The following is a 17312-nucleotide window of genomic DNA, read 5'->3' as shown; positions in this document are numbered from 1 at the left end:
AGCCTTTATTCATTCAAATTTTTTAAACGGACTGACAAAAAATTATTTTAATTATTTGAATAATTTTTGGAACTTTCCGCAAAATTTCCCATGAAGGAAATTTTTGCATTGACGTAGACAACTTCCATTCTTCAACTGGACAAATAGTTTTTAATTATGGTAACGTCTTTGGAACTTTTGAAAAATTTCCCATTAGGGAAATTTTTGCATTGACTTATGAAACTATAATTCTTCAACTAGAAGCAATTTTTTTTTAATTACTTTTTTGGAAATTTTTTGAAAAACTTTTCTATAAGCAGGTTGAAATTCCGACTTATCAGCCACAATAAAACACTGTGCAGAAACTGTCACACAATAAAGTTGAAGCTTGCGATTAGGGTCATTTAGTATGCATAACTCGGTTGTGTAACAAAAAATGTGTATACTGGGATGCAAATAAACTATCCCACAAGCACCCACATGCATGCCCGTGAGTCTTAAGAACACACGCGCATGCTTACATTCATTCATATGTACATACAGACATAAATATTTAGTGCTATGAATAGCCGAATGGAACTATACAACCAACAAGCCAGCCATCATTGAGTGGCGCCGTTTGAGCGCTCATCAAAATTTTAGCACACTTTCAGGCGCAAAACGCCATTCTGCTACTATAGCGCTATAAATATTTTTGCGGAAATCATTCTTCAAGACTAGTTGGTATTTGTTTGGTTATTTATTTTTGTATGCGATTGTGAGCGCATAATAAATAACTATTTTTATACTATATTTATTATTTTAGTTTATGCAGTTTTTTTCAAAGTTTTATTTTATTTGGTAATCACACTTACCATGCCCACTTGTCGACACATAAACTCATGCGGACGCATACAGAAATCACCCGCCGCCACTGATGATGCCAGGTAAATGCCTGCCAACAGCCAACAGATGATAATGCAAAATAAACCGGATACGCTGAAAAAGATGAGCGCACAACGTGAACGACGTGCTACACCAATCACCAAAATCGTACAGAGCAGTAGGAGTAGCGTCAGGAAGCCGAGGGTGACAGGCCAGCGTATGGATTCGTATAATTCGCCAAGCTGAAAAAAAGTGGGTGCAAAGTGTGAGGAAGAGTAGTGGAGAGAGTTTGAGCATAAATAACTTTTTAAATTGCAAATTTAAGCTGTTGCCAACGAAAACGGAATTAAGCATTAAAAATGCCAAAAACTTTGAAAAAGTTGCGCCTGAATTTGAGTTTGATTTAAAATTTTTATTTCACAATTTGTAAGCATTTTTTGTTGCTTTATTTCATATTTCAATTTTGTTTTTCAATAATTTCTCTCAAATACTTACATACAACAGTGCCATTAGTGATGTATCATTTTCGCTACCTTTCGTTTTCATAAAATACAATACCATATTATCGAGACTGGTGACAGCGCGTGAGGTGTTCTCGCGCACCAATTGACATGTATCGATTAAAAGCATAACGGCTGTTTGATTATATTGTACTTTCTCGATTTGTTGCTCCAATCTGTGTTGGGACATTTTCGTTTCGAGATCATGTTTAATTGATTCAGTCTGTAAAGAAATAAGCGGAAGGAGCGAATTAGAAATAAATATAGTTAAATAAACTAAAAACACACGCTTTTAAATATTTAGTGTTAGTATCTAAAATGCACTTAGATATTTGATGTTGATAGCACCGTAGGTTTTAAGACCGGGGCAAACTCCTGTAGGAATGAAAACGGCGACCTTGTAACTGATGTCCAGAGAGTGCTTAGATTATGGAGGGAATACTTCTCTGCTCTCCCAAATGGAGGCAGCAATTCACCGCGCAGAGATGAAGAACCCAATCCCGCAATCGATGATGATGGAATATATGTCCCCCCGCCCGATTATGACGAAGTTAGAATAGCAATAACCAGATTGAAAGGGCCGTGTGCGCTGATGGATTGCCTGCGGAGCTATTCAAGTACGGCGGCGAGGAGTTGGTAAGGCGCATGCAGCAGCTTCTTAGCAAAATATGGGCGGACGAGTGCATGCCCGACGGTTGGAATCTAAGTTTTCTTTGCCCAGTCCACAAGAAGGGGGATACTGCAAAATGCACCAGCTATCGTGGAATCAGCCTTCTTAATATCGCATATAAGGTTCTTTCAAGTGTATTGTGCGAAAGATTGACGCCCACCGTGAACCGGCTGTTTGGACCTTATCAGTGCGGCTTCAGACCTGGTAAATCTACCATCGACCAGATTTTCACAATGCGCCAAATCTTGGAAAAAACCCGTGAAAAGAGAATCGACACACATCACCTCTTCGTCGACTTTAAAGCCGCCTTCGACAGCACGAAAAGGAGCTGCCTATATGCCGCTATGTCTGAATTTGGTTTCCCCGCAAAACTTACACGGCTGTGCAAAATGCCGTTGAGCAACACCATCAGCTCAGTCAGAATTGGGAAGGACCTCTCCGAGCCGTTCGAAACTAAACGAGGTTTCAGACAGGGTGACCCCCTATCGTGCGATTTCTTTAATTTGATGCTGGAGAAAATTATACTAGCTGCAGAACTTAACCGCACTGGACCAATATACTATAAAAGCGTGCAATTACTGGCATACGCTGATGACATTGATATCATCGGCCTAAACACCCGCACTGTTAGTTCTGCTTACTCCAAACTGGAAAGAGAAGCGGTAAAGATGGGTTTTATGGTGAATGAGGACAAAACGAAGTACCTGCTATCATCCAGCAAAGAGTCAGCGCATACGCGCCTTGGCAACCACGCTACTGTTGGCAGTCATAATTTCGAAATAGTAAAAGACTTCGTTTATTTGGGAACCAGCATCAACACTAGCAACAACATCAGCACTGAAATCCAGCGAAGAATCAATCTTGCCAATAAATGCTACTTTGGACTAGGTAGGCAATTGAAAAGTAAAGTCCTCTCTCGGCGAAGGAAAATCATACTCTACAAGTCACTTATCGTACCCGTCCTGCTATATGGGGCAGAAGCATGAACCATGACAACAGAAGATGAAGCGGCTTTGGGAGTGTTCGAGAGAAAAGTTCTTCGAAAGATTTATGGAGCTCTACGCGTTGGCGATGGCGAGTACCGAAGAAGATTTAATGATGAGCTGTACGAGCTATACGCAGACATCAACATAGTCCAGCGAATTAAAACGCAGCGGCTGCGCTGGCTAGGCCATGTTATGCGAATGAATGATGATGCTCCGGCCAAGAAAGTGTTTCTATCGGAACCCGCCTATGGAAGCAGAGGTAGAGGGCGGCCCCCAGTCCGTTGGAAGGACCAGGTGGAAAACGATTTAAACTCCCTTGGTGTGACCAATTGGCGCCGGTTGGCGGAGCGAAGGAGCGACTGTCTCGCCTTGTTGGACGCCCATAATCTTTTGACGGTTAAGCGCCAATTAAGTAAGTAAGTAAGCACCGTAGCACAGAGGTTCGTATCTGCGCTATTAAGCAAAACTCGTTTTGTAACGAGTTGAGTTATTTAATCACTGTCGTGAGTCTTCAATAATTGCCGCTAGATGAGTCTAACTGTTCTTTGCGCGCCTAGCCTAGAGAGTTACAAACAAGCATACATACAAGTGAAGCTAATATAAGCATGTTAAAAAGTTTTTTTATAATAGAAAGATATGAGTAGGCTGGGGCGTACACGTAACGGAGGGTATATGCAAAAAATATTCTTCAATTTTAAGAAATTTTCTTAAATTATGCATTTTTTTAATCTAAACTATATGAGTCGGTTGCTTTCTTTCGTACATCCAAAATTCGTTGAGTTTCAAAAATTTCCCTTTCGGGAAATTAAATTACCCTTTTTGGAAATTTTACTAATTTTTTACAAAAACATTACGAAAAATTTCAAAAAAATATCATCTCTTTCTTTACGCCAAGTATGTTGAAGCATAAAATTTAAAAAGAAAGAAGATGAAGAAGCGAGTTAGAAACAAGTTATATAATAGAAAAGGGTATGTGGGCTGCGACGTATACGTAACGTATCGTATGCACATTAGGGTGGCCCTTATTTTCCAAAGTGTTCCGATTCTCGATCTCACCCCCTAGAAATATGCGAATGGCCTAAAAACTAGAATATACAAAGTTTTAGGTCAATCGAAAAAGGGTTAGAGGTGGCGCAAAGCTTGAAATCCTGAAAAATTACGAATTTTTACAATTTCTTAAATTTGGTCAACCCGACTTCATTTGTTATGGGCGAAACGTAATTTATCGTGTTATTAGTAAGTTCTAGAGATATTTGACTTTCAAATAAATCTAAAACAACAAAAATTGGACAAATAATAATAAAGTTATAAAATGAATTATGCCTCAAACACGGTGGCATTACTTCAAGAATGTGTATATAATGAGTATACCTAAATGAGTTTGTTTAAATTTTTTTATTATAAACTTTTTTGAAAATACATTTTTAAAACATATCCATATATCTTGTGAAACTTTAGCTTATAATTAATGATGATTTATTATGTGATTCAAATTGTTTTTTGTAATCTTTTAACTTGTAATAAATATTGTTTTTCTTGTTCTTCATTTGTAAGTATTCTATTATATTCTTCCAAAAGTTTTACTCCCCGTTGTGATGTATCGTTAACTACTTTTATATTTATAACAGTATCTTTAGCTTTTTTATAGGTTTCTGTATCCCCCCTGCATATTGGATCTACCTGCAGAAATTGAGATGATATCACAAACCGATCAAAAAAATAAATGGTATTTCCTGTTGCAAAATCGTGTAGTTCTTTTTCTATGAACATATTGATTTCACTGGGCCTTAAGTGTAACCTCTTTAAATTTTATGTTTCCTTGTCGCAGTTGTCTCTGCTTTTGATATTTTCCACAATCGTTTTCTTCATGGTACAAGAAACGTCATCATCGAACAATGCCAATGCAATATATTCTTCAGACAGGTACTATAGGTGGTTACAAAACTTTTTTTTTGCAATGTCAGATATTTTTTTATTAGCATTCCTGTATTTATAAATTTCTTTAAAAAAGATAAGTCTTGAGGAGGTGCTCTATGATGATTGGTACAGTTAAACCAAAACTTAACATAGAATTGTATAATAAACGCGCATAAACTTGCTATCGAATTCTCTTCATACTCCGTCAGTTTAAACTGTTCACGAAATTAATAGATTTTTAAGGAATACAATACCATAGACATCCGCCGAGCTGGATGAGTGGGCCTTGGTACGCGAAACTTTATGCCATCACTTGCCCTTAGACATATATACGTTAAATCCAATAATTCCCTATAGTCATCTCTTACTATTTTCTTTTGCAACTCTTCCTTAGAGAAATTTAGAATAGTATATTTGCTATCGCTTAAAAGTAATTTCAATTCGTTATTTTGTAGCAAATCTTTAAAACTATTTTTTTTCGATGTTTTTCTAATTTTCTTGAAATCGCCGAAATAACTGGACGCCCTTATTAGTATTTACTGGAAAATAACATTCGAAAACCCCTCTCAGCAAAACTTCATAAATATGATGACGACAAGGTATATACAAAAGTTTTCGCTCAAGTTTTTTTCTAATAACGCTGCAGCTGCTTTTATAACGCCTGTGGCCACAATATCATCCTTCAGATCCCATTCAAATAACAGTTCATACAACGTATCAGTTATTTTCGAGCCTGTTGCAGCATATAATTTTGCCGTTCCTGTAAGTAACAACAACTGGAAGTCGTTCCACCTTTTCACGACCTGTTATTTCTGGAAGTAGTTTTCCAAGCCATACGGTTATAACGGTATATCACAAGCATGTGACGCTTCAGCATGCACGTGCAACACATTTGCATAGACTTAATTTACTTTTCATATTTGTTTGTCGAAAGCAATATATATTTTGTCCTGTAACTCTGTTATTGATCGACCAATTTTGAAGATTGTGGCCATTTTAGAAAAGTAAGAAAATACAGATCTTATTACGGTATGGAAGCCTGAAACACGAAATTGTAAAAATTCGTAATTTGTCAGGATTTCAAGGCCTTTGCGCCACCTCTAAATCTTTTTTGATTGGCCTAAAACTTTGCATATATTCGTTTTTGCGCTATTCGCATATTTTTAGGGGGTGAGATCAAGAATCCAAACACTTCTTTTTCCCTCCATACAACGAAGGGCCAACCTAATGCACATATATGCGATTTATTTTCTGTTAGGAACTTTAATTTTGAGAAGTCTGTTTAAATTGTCGACTTTGATGAATGTTTAACATTCCGCTGGTATGCGCTATGTCGATATTAATCGCTGCTGAAACTGCGGACTTCACATTTAAGTCAGGTGTTCTATTTTTCGGAATGTCCACTATACACAGCGTTGCCAGAAGGAGTAGACTTAAAAACAAAGTGTTTAAGAAAAAATCTCCAAAGTACACGCTTTAAGTGGCGTCTAAAGTGGGACGCACTTCCTGAGCTACAACAGATGCTTCGTAACGTAAGACGTACAGTATACCCAGTACACTCAGAGTAACTGGAAGTTAATGCGAGGTGTTTGCGCTTTCAGTGGGTGGATTGGCAACTGCAACAAGACTTAAGGGCTCGGGATAGCTTGAGTGCAGGACGTATGACCATATAGCGCCAACTAATATAGGACAAACAGACTTTAGGGCAAACAGACTATATGGTTCCGTGCCTGAGCGTCGAAAGAAATCTTAGAGACACAATAAAGCCGGAGAGCCCGCGAGATGGCGCAGGAGTGCTGAAGTTGGAGTACATACTATACTGCCATCCATGGCAAAAACGCAGTTCACTTTACTAACCTAAAAAATCCTTATTTAAAACTCAAAAAAAGTATGCTGGAATGCAAACAAGCATTGTAGAGACTTCGATCAGGCCGGTTAGTGCATTCTCGGTATAAAAGGATAGAAGGTAACGAAAAGGCCGATGAGTTAGCAAAGAAGGGTGCAGAGCTCGAAGAATCGACGGTAGACGTAACAATTGGTTTGCGAAAAAGAAGATAGGAATCTTCATCTTTAAAGCACAAGCTCTAAGTGGCTTCCAACGTGGGGCTCCCTTTCTGAGCTACAACAGAAGAAAGGAATTGCATATGATCCATCAAGCAGGAAAGCAGTGTACAGAAATGCGGGCCTGCCAAATTCCTAATATCATACACAAATTCTATGACGTTAGACTCACGAAATTACCCCTATCTCTAAAGAGAGAAAAACTTAATGCTCTTGATGGGCATTCTAACTGGACATTGTTTTCGGGCGTCATATGCTTATAAGCTAGGCTTCGTTAGTAACAGCAAATGAAGACAGTGCGGGCTGCAGAAAGAAACGGTTGAGCACGTTGTGTGTTCGGGATCCTGTGCTCGCGAGATCAAGGCTTCAGCTACTAGAGGCGGGCGGAATGCCAGAAATCGAGGCATCAGTTAAGCTAGGTGCTGGAAAACTTCTAGTATTTGCCAAGAGAACGGATTTATTCTATAACATAAGTCATGAGTCTATGTGAGGTTTTTATTGACCGCCCAGTTTAACCTTATCTAGATATAAACATCAAAAATTTTGAGGCAAATGTTACGCCCAACGTCGGGCTCTTCAAAGTGGTTTACAAGCGATAAAAACAGTTTGGATTTACTTAACGATTGAAGCAGTATGTTGCATAGGATTTGGTTGATCAAATTTGTTAAACTGTTAGAAGCCCCATAGCTCAGTTAACTACCTTCCGCGAAAATTTTAAAAGTTAGAAATGGAGAACTTGTTTGAGTATGGAAACAGTCTGAAGGAAGATTCTTGTATGGCACAACTCGTTTCGAGAAACACCAAAAAATCTTGTTATTCGAGTTAACTCTTCACTTGTGGCAACGCTGACCACATTATTTTTTCCTTCCCCAACTCTCCTCACTTCTACCCACTATGAAGCAGCTCAACTTCTAATGCTACTGCACTTGGTCTCACTACTCCCTCCCTGTTTCGACCACTATCCACTGACGCTACTAACTGCATTCTTTGTTGCTGTTAAACGCTCACACTAAGCCTGTCACAATCATCAACACCAAATCACGTCACTTTTTAGTATTGTTGTTATTGTTGGCTTCTTTGTTACCATTAAGTTTTTATACCCAGTTAAGCAGAGCTCACAAACTATATTAACTTTGATTGGATAACGGTTGGTTGTACAGGTATAAAGGAATCGAGATAGATATAGACTTCCATATATCAAAATCATCAGGATCGAAAAAAAATCTGATTGAGCCATGTCCGTCCGTCCGTCTGCCCGTTAACACGATAACTTGAGTAAATTTTGAGGTATCTTGATAAAATTTGGTATGTAGGTTCCTGAGCACTCATCTCAGATCGCTATTTGAAATGAACAATATCGGACTATAACCACGCCCACTTTTTCGATATCGAAAATTTCGAAAAACCGAAAAAGTGCGATAATTCATTACCAAAGACGAATAAAGCGATGAAACTTGGTAGGTTTGGCAGGTGAGTTGAACTTATGACGCAGAATAGAAAATTAGTAAAATTTTGGACAATGGGCGTGGCACCGCCCACTTTTAAAAGAAGGTAATTTAAAAGTTTTACAAGCTGTAATTTGGCAGTCGTTGAAGATATCATGATGAAATTTGGCAGGAACGTTACTCCTATTACTATATGTATGCTTAATAAAAATTAGCAAAATCGGAGAACGACCACGCCCACTTTAAAAAAAAAAATTTTTTTAAGTCAAATTTTAACAAAAAATTTAATATCTTTACTGTATATAAGTAAATTATGTCAACATTTAACTCCAGTAATGATATGGTGAAACAAAATGCCAAATTTACCAATCCTTGTGAAATTTGATAGGGGCTTAGATTCTGGGACGATAACTTATTTCTAGGAAAAAGGGCGAAATCGGTTGAAGCCACGCCCAGTTTTTATACACAGTCGGCCGTCTGTCCTTCCGCTCGGCCGTTAACACGATAACTGGAGCAAAAATCGATATATCTTTACTAAACTCAGTTCACGTACTTATCTGAACTCACTTTGTATTGGTATAAAAAATGGCCGAAATCGGACTATGACCACGCCCACTTTTTCGATATCGAAAATTACGAAAAACGAAAAAATGCCATAATTCTATACCAAATACGAAAAAAGGGATGGAACATGGTATTTGGATTAGTTTATTGACACAAAATATAACTTTAGAAAAAAACTTTGTAAAATGGGTGTGACACCTACCATATTAAGTAGAATGAAATGAAAAAATCCAGCAGAGCGAAATAAAAAACCCTTGAAATCTTGTCAGGAATACTGTTCGTGGTATTATATATATAAATAAATTAGCGGTATCCAACAGATGATGTTCTGGGTCACCCTGGTCCACATTTTCATCGATATCTCGAAAACGCCTTCACATATACAACTAAGGACCACTCCCTTTTAAAACCCTCATTAACACCTTCCATTTGAACCCATATCGTACAAACACATTCTAGAGTCACCGCTGGTCCACCTTTATGGCGATATCTCGAAAAGGCGTCCACCTATAGAACTAAGCCCCACGCCCTTTCAAAATACTCATTAACACCTTTCATTTGATACCCATATCGTACAAACATATTCTAGAGTCACCCCTGGTCCACCTTTATGGCGATATTTCGAAAAGGCGACCACCTATAGAACTAAGGTCCACTCCCTTTTAAAATACTCATTAACACCTTTCGTTTGATACCCATATTGTACAAACGCATTCTAGAGTTACCCCTGGTCCACCTTTATGCCGATATCTCGAAAAGGCGACCACCTATACAACTACCACCACTCCCTTTTAAAACCCTCATTAATACCTTTAATTTGATACCCATATCGTACAAACACATTCTAGAGTCACCCCTGGTCCACCTTTATGGCGCTATCTCGAAAAGGCGTCCACCTGTAGAACTAAACCCCACCCCTTTTGAAATACTCATTACCACCTTTCGTTTGATACCCATATTGTACACACGCATTCTAGAGTCACCCCTGGTCCACCTGTATGGCAATATCTCGAAAAGGCGACCACCTATACAACTACCACCACTCCCTTTTAAAACCTTCATTAATACTTTTAATTTGATACCCATATCGTACAAACACATTCTAGAGTCACCACTGGTCCACCTTTATGGCGCTATCTCGAAAAGGCGTCCACCTGTAGAACTAAACCCCACGCCCTTTTGAAATACTCATTAACACCTTTCGTTTGATACCCATATTGTACACACGCATTCTAGAGTCACTCCTGGTCCACCTTTATGGCGATATCTCGAAAAGCCGTCCACCTATACAACTACCACCACTCCCTTTTAAAACCTTCATTAATACCTTTAATTTGATACCCATATCGTACAAACACATTCTAGAGTCACCACTGGTCCACCTTTATGGCGCTATCTCGAAAAGGCGTCCACCTGTAGAACTAAACCCCACGCCCTTTTGAAATACTCATTAACACCTTTCGTTTGATACCCATATTGTACAAACGTATTCTAGAGTCACCCCTGGTCCACCTTTATGGCGATATCTCCAAAAGGCGTCCACCTATAGAACTAAGGCCCACTCCCGTTTAAAATGTCCAATAACCCCTTTTATTTGATACCCATATCGTACAAACAATTCCACCTTTATGGCGAAATCTCGAAACGGCGTCTACCTATGGAAATAAGGATAATTCCCTTTTAAATACTCATTAATACCTTTCATTTGATACCCATATCGTACAAACAAATTCTAGAGTCAACCCTGATCCACCTTTATGGCGATATCCCTAAATGGCGCCCACCTATAGAACTATGGCCCACTCCCTCTTAAAATACTCTTTAATACCTTTCATTTGATACACATGTCATACAAATACATTCCAGGGTTACCCTGTTCATTTTCCTACATGGTTATTTTCCCTTATGTTGCCACCATAGCTCTCAACTGAGTATGTAATGTTCGGTTACACCCGAACTTAACCTTCCTTACTTGTTTTGTTTAACCTCAAGTATAAGAATAGGGAACTTGATTTTGTAAATCTGAAATTATCTGAGTTCAGAAAATTCTCCTACAGCGATATTAATTTTCCCTTAATATTTTTTTTTTTGAATCTTACTATTTTTACAAACAACCACACAAAAAATGTATAAAATTTGGTTTGGCACGACTTTGCCAAATTTCTTATGAGGGATATTTCGCATTCACATACGAAGTATGTTCCTCTTAGGAATTCCTTCCTTTTTTGCAAACTTTCCAAAAAGAAGCATCAATTTATTCATTTCAACGAAAATTTAAAGGATAAGCTCAATTGACCATAAAAAACGATATAATATTGGCATCTCATATGAATTTGGATAGACAAAATCTATATAATGTAAAACTTAGAAGGGAAATTTTTGTCGCAAAATAAATTATAAAATTGTGTTTAGTTTTTGTTTTGAAAAAAAGCAATTTAAATCATACATGTTAAATTCCAATTAGAATTAGCAATTGATGCAATTGGTTTATATTCTCTAATTCATTAAACAATTAGAAATAGTTCAACTAATTCCCATTAGATAATTGAAATTTTTATTCTAATGGTAAATCTAATTGCAATTAGTTGCCATTAGTAAAAAAAATTGGGTTACCTTTACAATTAGAAATCTAATTGACTTCTGTTAATGCAATTAGATATTCAATTAGCTCGAATTAGAATCAATTATTTATATTTATTTACATCATTATTCGTTCACTTCAATAATTCTTTGAAAAAAATTTATTTTTATCAAAATAATTGATTCTAATTCGAGCTAATTTAATATCTAAATGCATTAGCAGAAGTCAATTAGATTTCTAATTGTAAAAGTAAACCAATTTTTTTCGCTAATGGCAACTAATTGCAATTAGATTTACCATTAGAATAAAAATTTCAATTATCTAAATGGAATTAGTTGAACTAATTCTAATTATTTAATGAATTAGAGAATTTCTCAAATGAAGGTTAATTACCAATCATTAGCATTACCTAATCATTACTTAACATCTATGATTTAAATACATAAATAAGGAGCGGTTTTGAAAAAATTTCCCAAATTATGGAATTTTTCACGAATTTGAAAAATATCCCAAATAGGAAATTTTAGTATTCTGCTTCAGTACTAACTACAGAGATTGCAATATATTGCTAATATGTGTAACTAAGAAAAAGACATAAACACTTTTAGTTATTTTATTAACATACACACCATTCACATTTTCAAAAATATTAGTCCTGCTGTTAGTTTCAGCATATCAAACTACCCCTCTGCACAAATTCAATCTGACTTTTAACTTTACTTCAAACTAAATTTTATTTCGCACAGTATAATAAACTTCTAAAGGAAATTCCTGACAAATTTCAGTTTTATTTGGATTTTCCACAACTGAAAAAAGAGGTCTTAATATTTGCCATATTTATGCGAGTTGACGAGTTGGAAAATTTGTCACATCATCAGCCAACTGACAAAGGAGCTGTTCAAACATGTTAGCTTTCATCCACAAACACCCGCACACACACAACCAAACTTAGATAAATACTTATAGATGTATATACATAAAGTAATTTACTGCCTTTGTAAATTGGCAACCCTTTCATTGAGTAACTGTGTACGCAAGAGACCGGCACAAAGGCATATCAGGGGCTGTGTTGCAGAGTAAAGCAAACGCTGCTGCAAGGGAAACTCTTTGAAAAATCAACGCAGTCAAGTTGAAGGAAAACTTAGCGGTTGTGGCAAGTTGATGTGGCGACATGGCGAAAACTATTTTCATAAGTAATTCCTCAGCGGACATATACAAATAAATGTAGCTAGATATTAGGCCGGGTCGATTTTTGGGGAGGCAAAAAAATCGCCCATTGCTCTGTGAAAATCATATTCTAGGGATCAAAATAAGAAACTTTGCCGAAGGGACCATACCTCTAAAACGAATTCTGATGTCCCCACTTTGGGTCGTAGGGGCAAATTTTGAAAAATCCCATTTTGAAATGCATATGTTCTTTCTTTTTGGAGTTTATTTTTCTCTTTAGAAATTTATTTAGTCAGAACATATGTAAATGAAAAAATGAATTTAACTTAGTAATAGAAAAGAAATTAAAAAAATTATTAGAAATTAGCGTTTTTACAACCCCCTTTTAAAACCAAGGCATCACTGTGATGCATTTGCATGTCGTAAACATAGTTGTGTGGGTTTTTTATTCAACCGTTTTAAAAAATGAAGGTATCACTGTGACACAATTGCAGATCGTAAAATTGCTTGTGTTGTTTTTTTTAAGCCACCACAAGACATAGCAGGTAGAATTGAAATTGTCCCTACCCAAAAGTTCGACCCAAATTGGGGGACATCAGAATTCGTTTTAGAGGTATGGTTCCTTTGCCAAAGTTTCTTATTTTAATCCCTAGAATACGATTTTCATAGAGCAATGAGCGATTTTTAAATCGACCCGCCCTAGTAGATATCGTATACGTACATGGTACATATGTGTAGACGCAATTATTGTTTCGTTTATGTAGATACATAATGATTGATCTATGGATGTGCATGATATCACTGTTTAGCATCGGCTTAGAGATAGCAGCACACCTTAGTTTTGCTAATATTCGTAACAATATATATGAACGTATTTATTTTGCCATAAAAATAAGGAAGAGCATTGCAGACGGTGTTACATCTATCGAACCAAATACTGCAGCAAGCATGCTCCTTTGGGCTTAAGAGAGTTTGAATGTGTTTCTTAAGTATTATGCACATATGTATGTGTGTGCCTGTGTATTTGCTTAGAAATACTGTTAGTATGTTTGTGTAAAGTTATCTTTGAATAACTTTTACTTGAAGTGCGAGCACAAAGCGTACACGTAAAATTTTTCAAAAACTAAATTGAAAGCGGACGAGTAGTTGACAAAGCTAACAAGCAGACTGTTATAGCAACTGTAGAATTTATTTGAGATTTGAAAACTAGCGGGCAAAGCTGGACATAACTTTGGTCACAAAGTACAGTTGCAGTTTGTAGAAGCAAAATAAAATAAAGTGTTCACTTTAGCACTTTAGTGCAGCGGACAGTAAAAGAAGGTTTCGCAAGGCTTGAAATTGTGTTTTTGTATTTCAACTAAAAAGAAATATTTTAATATTTTGTTTTTAGGCTATTTGACCTATTGTGGGTTCCAGTAAGAAATAAAAATTTGGTAATTATTCCACTGTTGCGGCCCTACGTTTCGCTAGCCGTCCTAGCTTCTTCAGGGGCGAAGTCTATTTATTTTCAACAATAAAACATAAGAAATAATTACATTAGTTTTTTTTTTGTCACAATTTTTGAAATTCAACAACAATAAAGTGTCACAAAACAACAATTTTAGCTAAGCTAATACTAATTAAGGTACAAAAAGGACGCACATACATGTATACACGTAAACAAAAATTAACATCACTCACATGATATTTTTCCTTAACTCTAAAAAATTTTTGGTACCACTTGCAATGGGTATCATAGTCATACTAAACATAAAAATATTATAAACATAAAAGATAGCTTGCTGCAATCGCTTCTGTATCCTCCTTCTTGTTTATCGTGATTTCCCTTTTTTGCATTATTCGGAGGCTCTCTAACGTGTATCGGACTTTTCCTCTTTTGTTTTTGTCTATTATTGTGGTATTCGCGAGATCAGCTGTATGTCCAGTTGATGTTATGTGTTGTGATAACGCAGTGTTGTTCTTTTTCTTCTGTATGTCAGCTTCGTGTTCTCTTAGTCGTACGCTCAGATTTCGCTTTGTGGTCCCAATATATACCCGGTTGCAATTTTCGTTAACTTTTTTGTTTCCCATGCAACTGATTTCATACACAACATTATTTTGTTGTAGGATCTCGATGGGGCTCTTTGTATTTGTAAATATGCTAGACAGGGTGCAGTTGGATTTATGTGCTATTGTAATGTTCGGCTTAATATTCATGCTTTTTCGAACAGTTTCCATAAGTTTGGGGATATATGTAACGCTGTAGTATTGTTTCGTTGAATTCGTTGTTTGCGATGTTAGTGCTTTGGTATGTTTCGTTTCTGTTCTCAGTGTTTTTTGCTGTATTAGATTTTGTATCATGTTATGTGGGTAGTTGTTGTTTCTTAATATTTGGTATATTTTTCCGATATTGGCATTGTGAAATTGTTCGTGGCTTATAGACAGAACTTTGTTTACGAAATTTCTCGCTGTGTTTAATTTATATTTAAAAGGCTGCGATGAAAGGAAATTGATCATCCGTCCCGATGACGAAGGTTTGGCATACCAATCGAATAAAAGAGATCCATTATTTTTGTGGATCTTGACGTCAAGAAAGGGGATGCTGTGATTTTGCTCTACTTCCAGGGTGAATTGTAACTTATTGTGGTAGCTGTTGAGCGTATTTAAAATTATTTCCAAATCTTTGCGGGTGACTATTGCCAATATGTCGTCTACATATTTGACCAGAAATTTTATTTTCGTATTGTGTTGTTGCTTTAATGTTGCGAAAGTGTTCTCGATTAAATCATCCATAATTATATCTGCTATAGTTGGGGAGAGGGGGTTGCCCATGGGCATTCCAAACATTTGGGTATATATTGTGTTGTTACACATGAAATAGTTGTTGTCCATGAGACAAAAGTTTAGTATGTCGCGGAATTTGTTTTTGGGTATGTTCGTTGTATTTTGTATTTTCTCCCATTTTTTCATAATAATGTTGATAGCGAGATAAGTTGGAATGTTAGTAAAAAGGGATATGACATCAAAAGATACTAAAACTTCGTCTTCAGCGACACTAATGCCATGAAGCCTCTCTTTTAAGTCAAACGCATTCTTTATATTGTATTTTTCACATATTATATTCTTTATTATGTTGCCTACATACCTGGATAACTGATAGCACGGAACGTTCAAAGAGGATGCGATTGGGCGGAGGGGGAAGTTAGGCTTATGGATTTTTGGTAATCCATAGAGTCTCGGCGCATTAGCTGCTGAGCATGAAAGTTGCTGTTTTTCTTTCGCAGAGATGTATTTGTTTTTGTATAAATCGTTGACGATGTTATTGTTTTTCTTTTGTAGTGCGTGTGTTGGATCAGTTCTCGTTGCTCTGTATGTGTTTTTGTCTTGCAGTAAGTCGTTCATTTTCGCGTTGTAGTCTTTTTTGTAAAGTACGACTGTCTTTTTCCCTTTGTCTGCTTCTGTTATCACTATTTCGTTTTTGTATTGCTTTAGGAAAGTTTTGCTTTTGTTATACACCTCTGTTATGAACTTTTCTGCTGAGTTGTGTTTGATGTTCCTTTTAAACTGGAGTATTCGATTACTTAGTCTGTTTCTCGCTATTTCCTTCGTTCGCTCGTCGTCTAGAGTCTGTATGATTTGCTCCATTTCTGCAATTATGTGTACTGGGGTAAAATTCGTTTTCGTTGTAGGAATCGTAAATTTTGTTCCAAGAGAGAGCAACCACTTGGTTTCTTCGGGGAAGTGTATATTTGTTTTGTTCACAAACCAGTCGTTCTTTGTATTGATACCGAGGTTGTGTAGTTGTTGTCGCTTCAAGTTTTGTATCTTCGATGTATGAGTATCCCGTGTCTCTTTTGCTATTCGTTGTCCTAAGAAGTTTTGATTGCTTGTGAATGTTCTGAGCTCTGTTTCGCTAAGAATACCTTTAAGAGTCTTTTCCGCGTGATGTATGTAATCTTTCGTTATTTTTATGTTTATATTTGTTTGTGTAATTTCTATGTTTAATATTTTGCGGAGAAATAATAGCTTTGTTTTGTGAAGTTGTTGTTTTACAATCTGTGAAGTTGAGTTGATGGTTATGTTTTTGACTGCGTTTGTTAGGTGGCTCGGTGTTAAATCATATTTTTTGCATTCCAAAAGAAATTTTAGTTGTTCTGTTTGTTTTGCTAATTTTTGTTTCTGCTTGCTGTAGTGTTTCATAGTCATACAGGTGTGCTTACCATGTTTGTATTTGATGGCTTGGTAAAAACCTTTCATCTTTGTATAATATGAACTAATGGAATTTTTTCCTAGCGCTTTTTTGTTGTTGGTATCTTGGTATTCGGCTGGCCTTCCGATGTTATAAGTATTAGGGTTATTCCGGTCAATTTTAATAAATTTTAATATTTTGTTTTTAGGCTATTTGACCTATTGTGGGTTCCAGTAAGAAATAAAAATTTGGTAATTATTCCACTGTTGCGGCCCTACGTTTCGCTAGCCGTCCTAGCTTCTTCAGGGGCGAAGTCTATTTATTTTCAACAATAAAACATAAGAAATAATTACATTAGTTTTTTTTTGTCACAATTTTTGAAATTCAACAACAATAAAGTGTCACAAAAC

General features: G+C 36.4%; 1 protein-coding gene across 1 annotated transcript in view; it reads right to left on the bottom strand.

Moving 5' to 3' along the window:
• The window catches only part of LOC137249091 (protein tweety), a 295423-nt gene that overhangs the window by 38502 nt on the left and 239609 nt on the right, over positions 1–17312 (bottom strand). Inside the window, 2 exon segments of the mRNA XM_067780266.1 lie at positions 834–1085; positions 1339–1566. Coding sequence (XP_067636367.1) covers positions 834–1085; positions 1339–1566 — 480 coding nt within the window.

Source organism: Eurosta solidaginis, chromosome 4 (assembly GCF_040869045.1).
Source record: "Eurosta solidaginis isolate ZX-2024a chromosome 4, ASM4086904v1, whole genome shotgun sequence".
NCBI lineage: Eukaryota > Metazoa > Arthropoda > Insecta > Diptera > Tephritidae > Eurosta > Eurosta solidaginis.
This window is presented reverse-complemented; position numbering and strand designations above follow the sequence as displayed.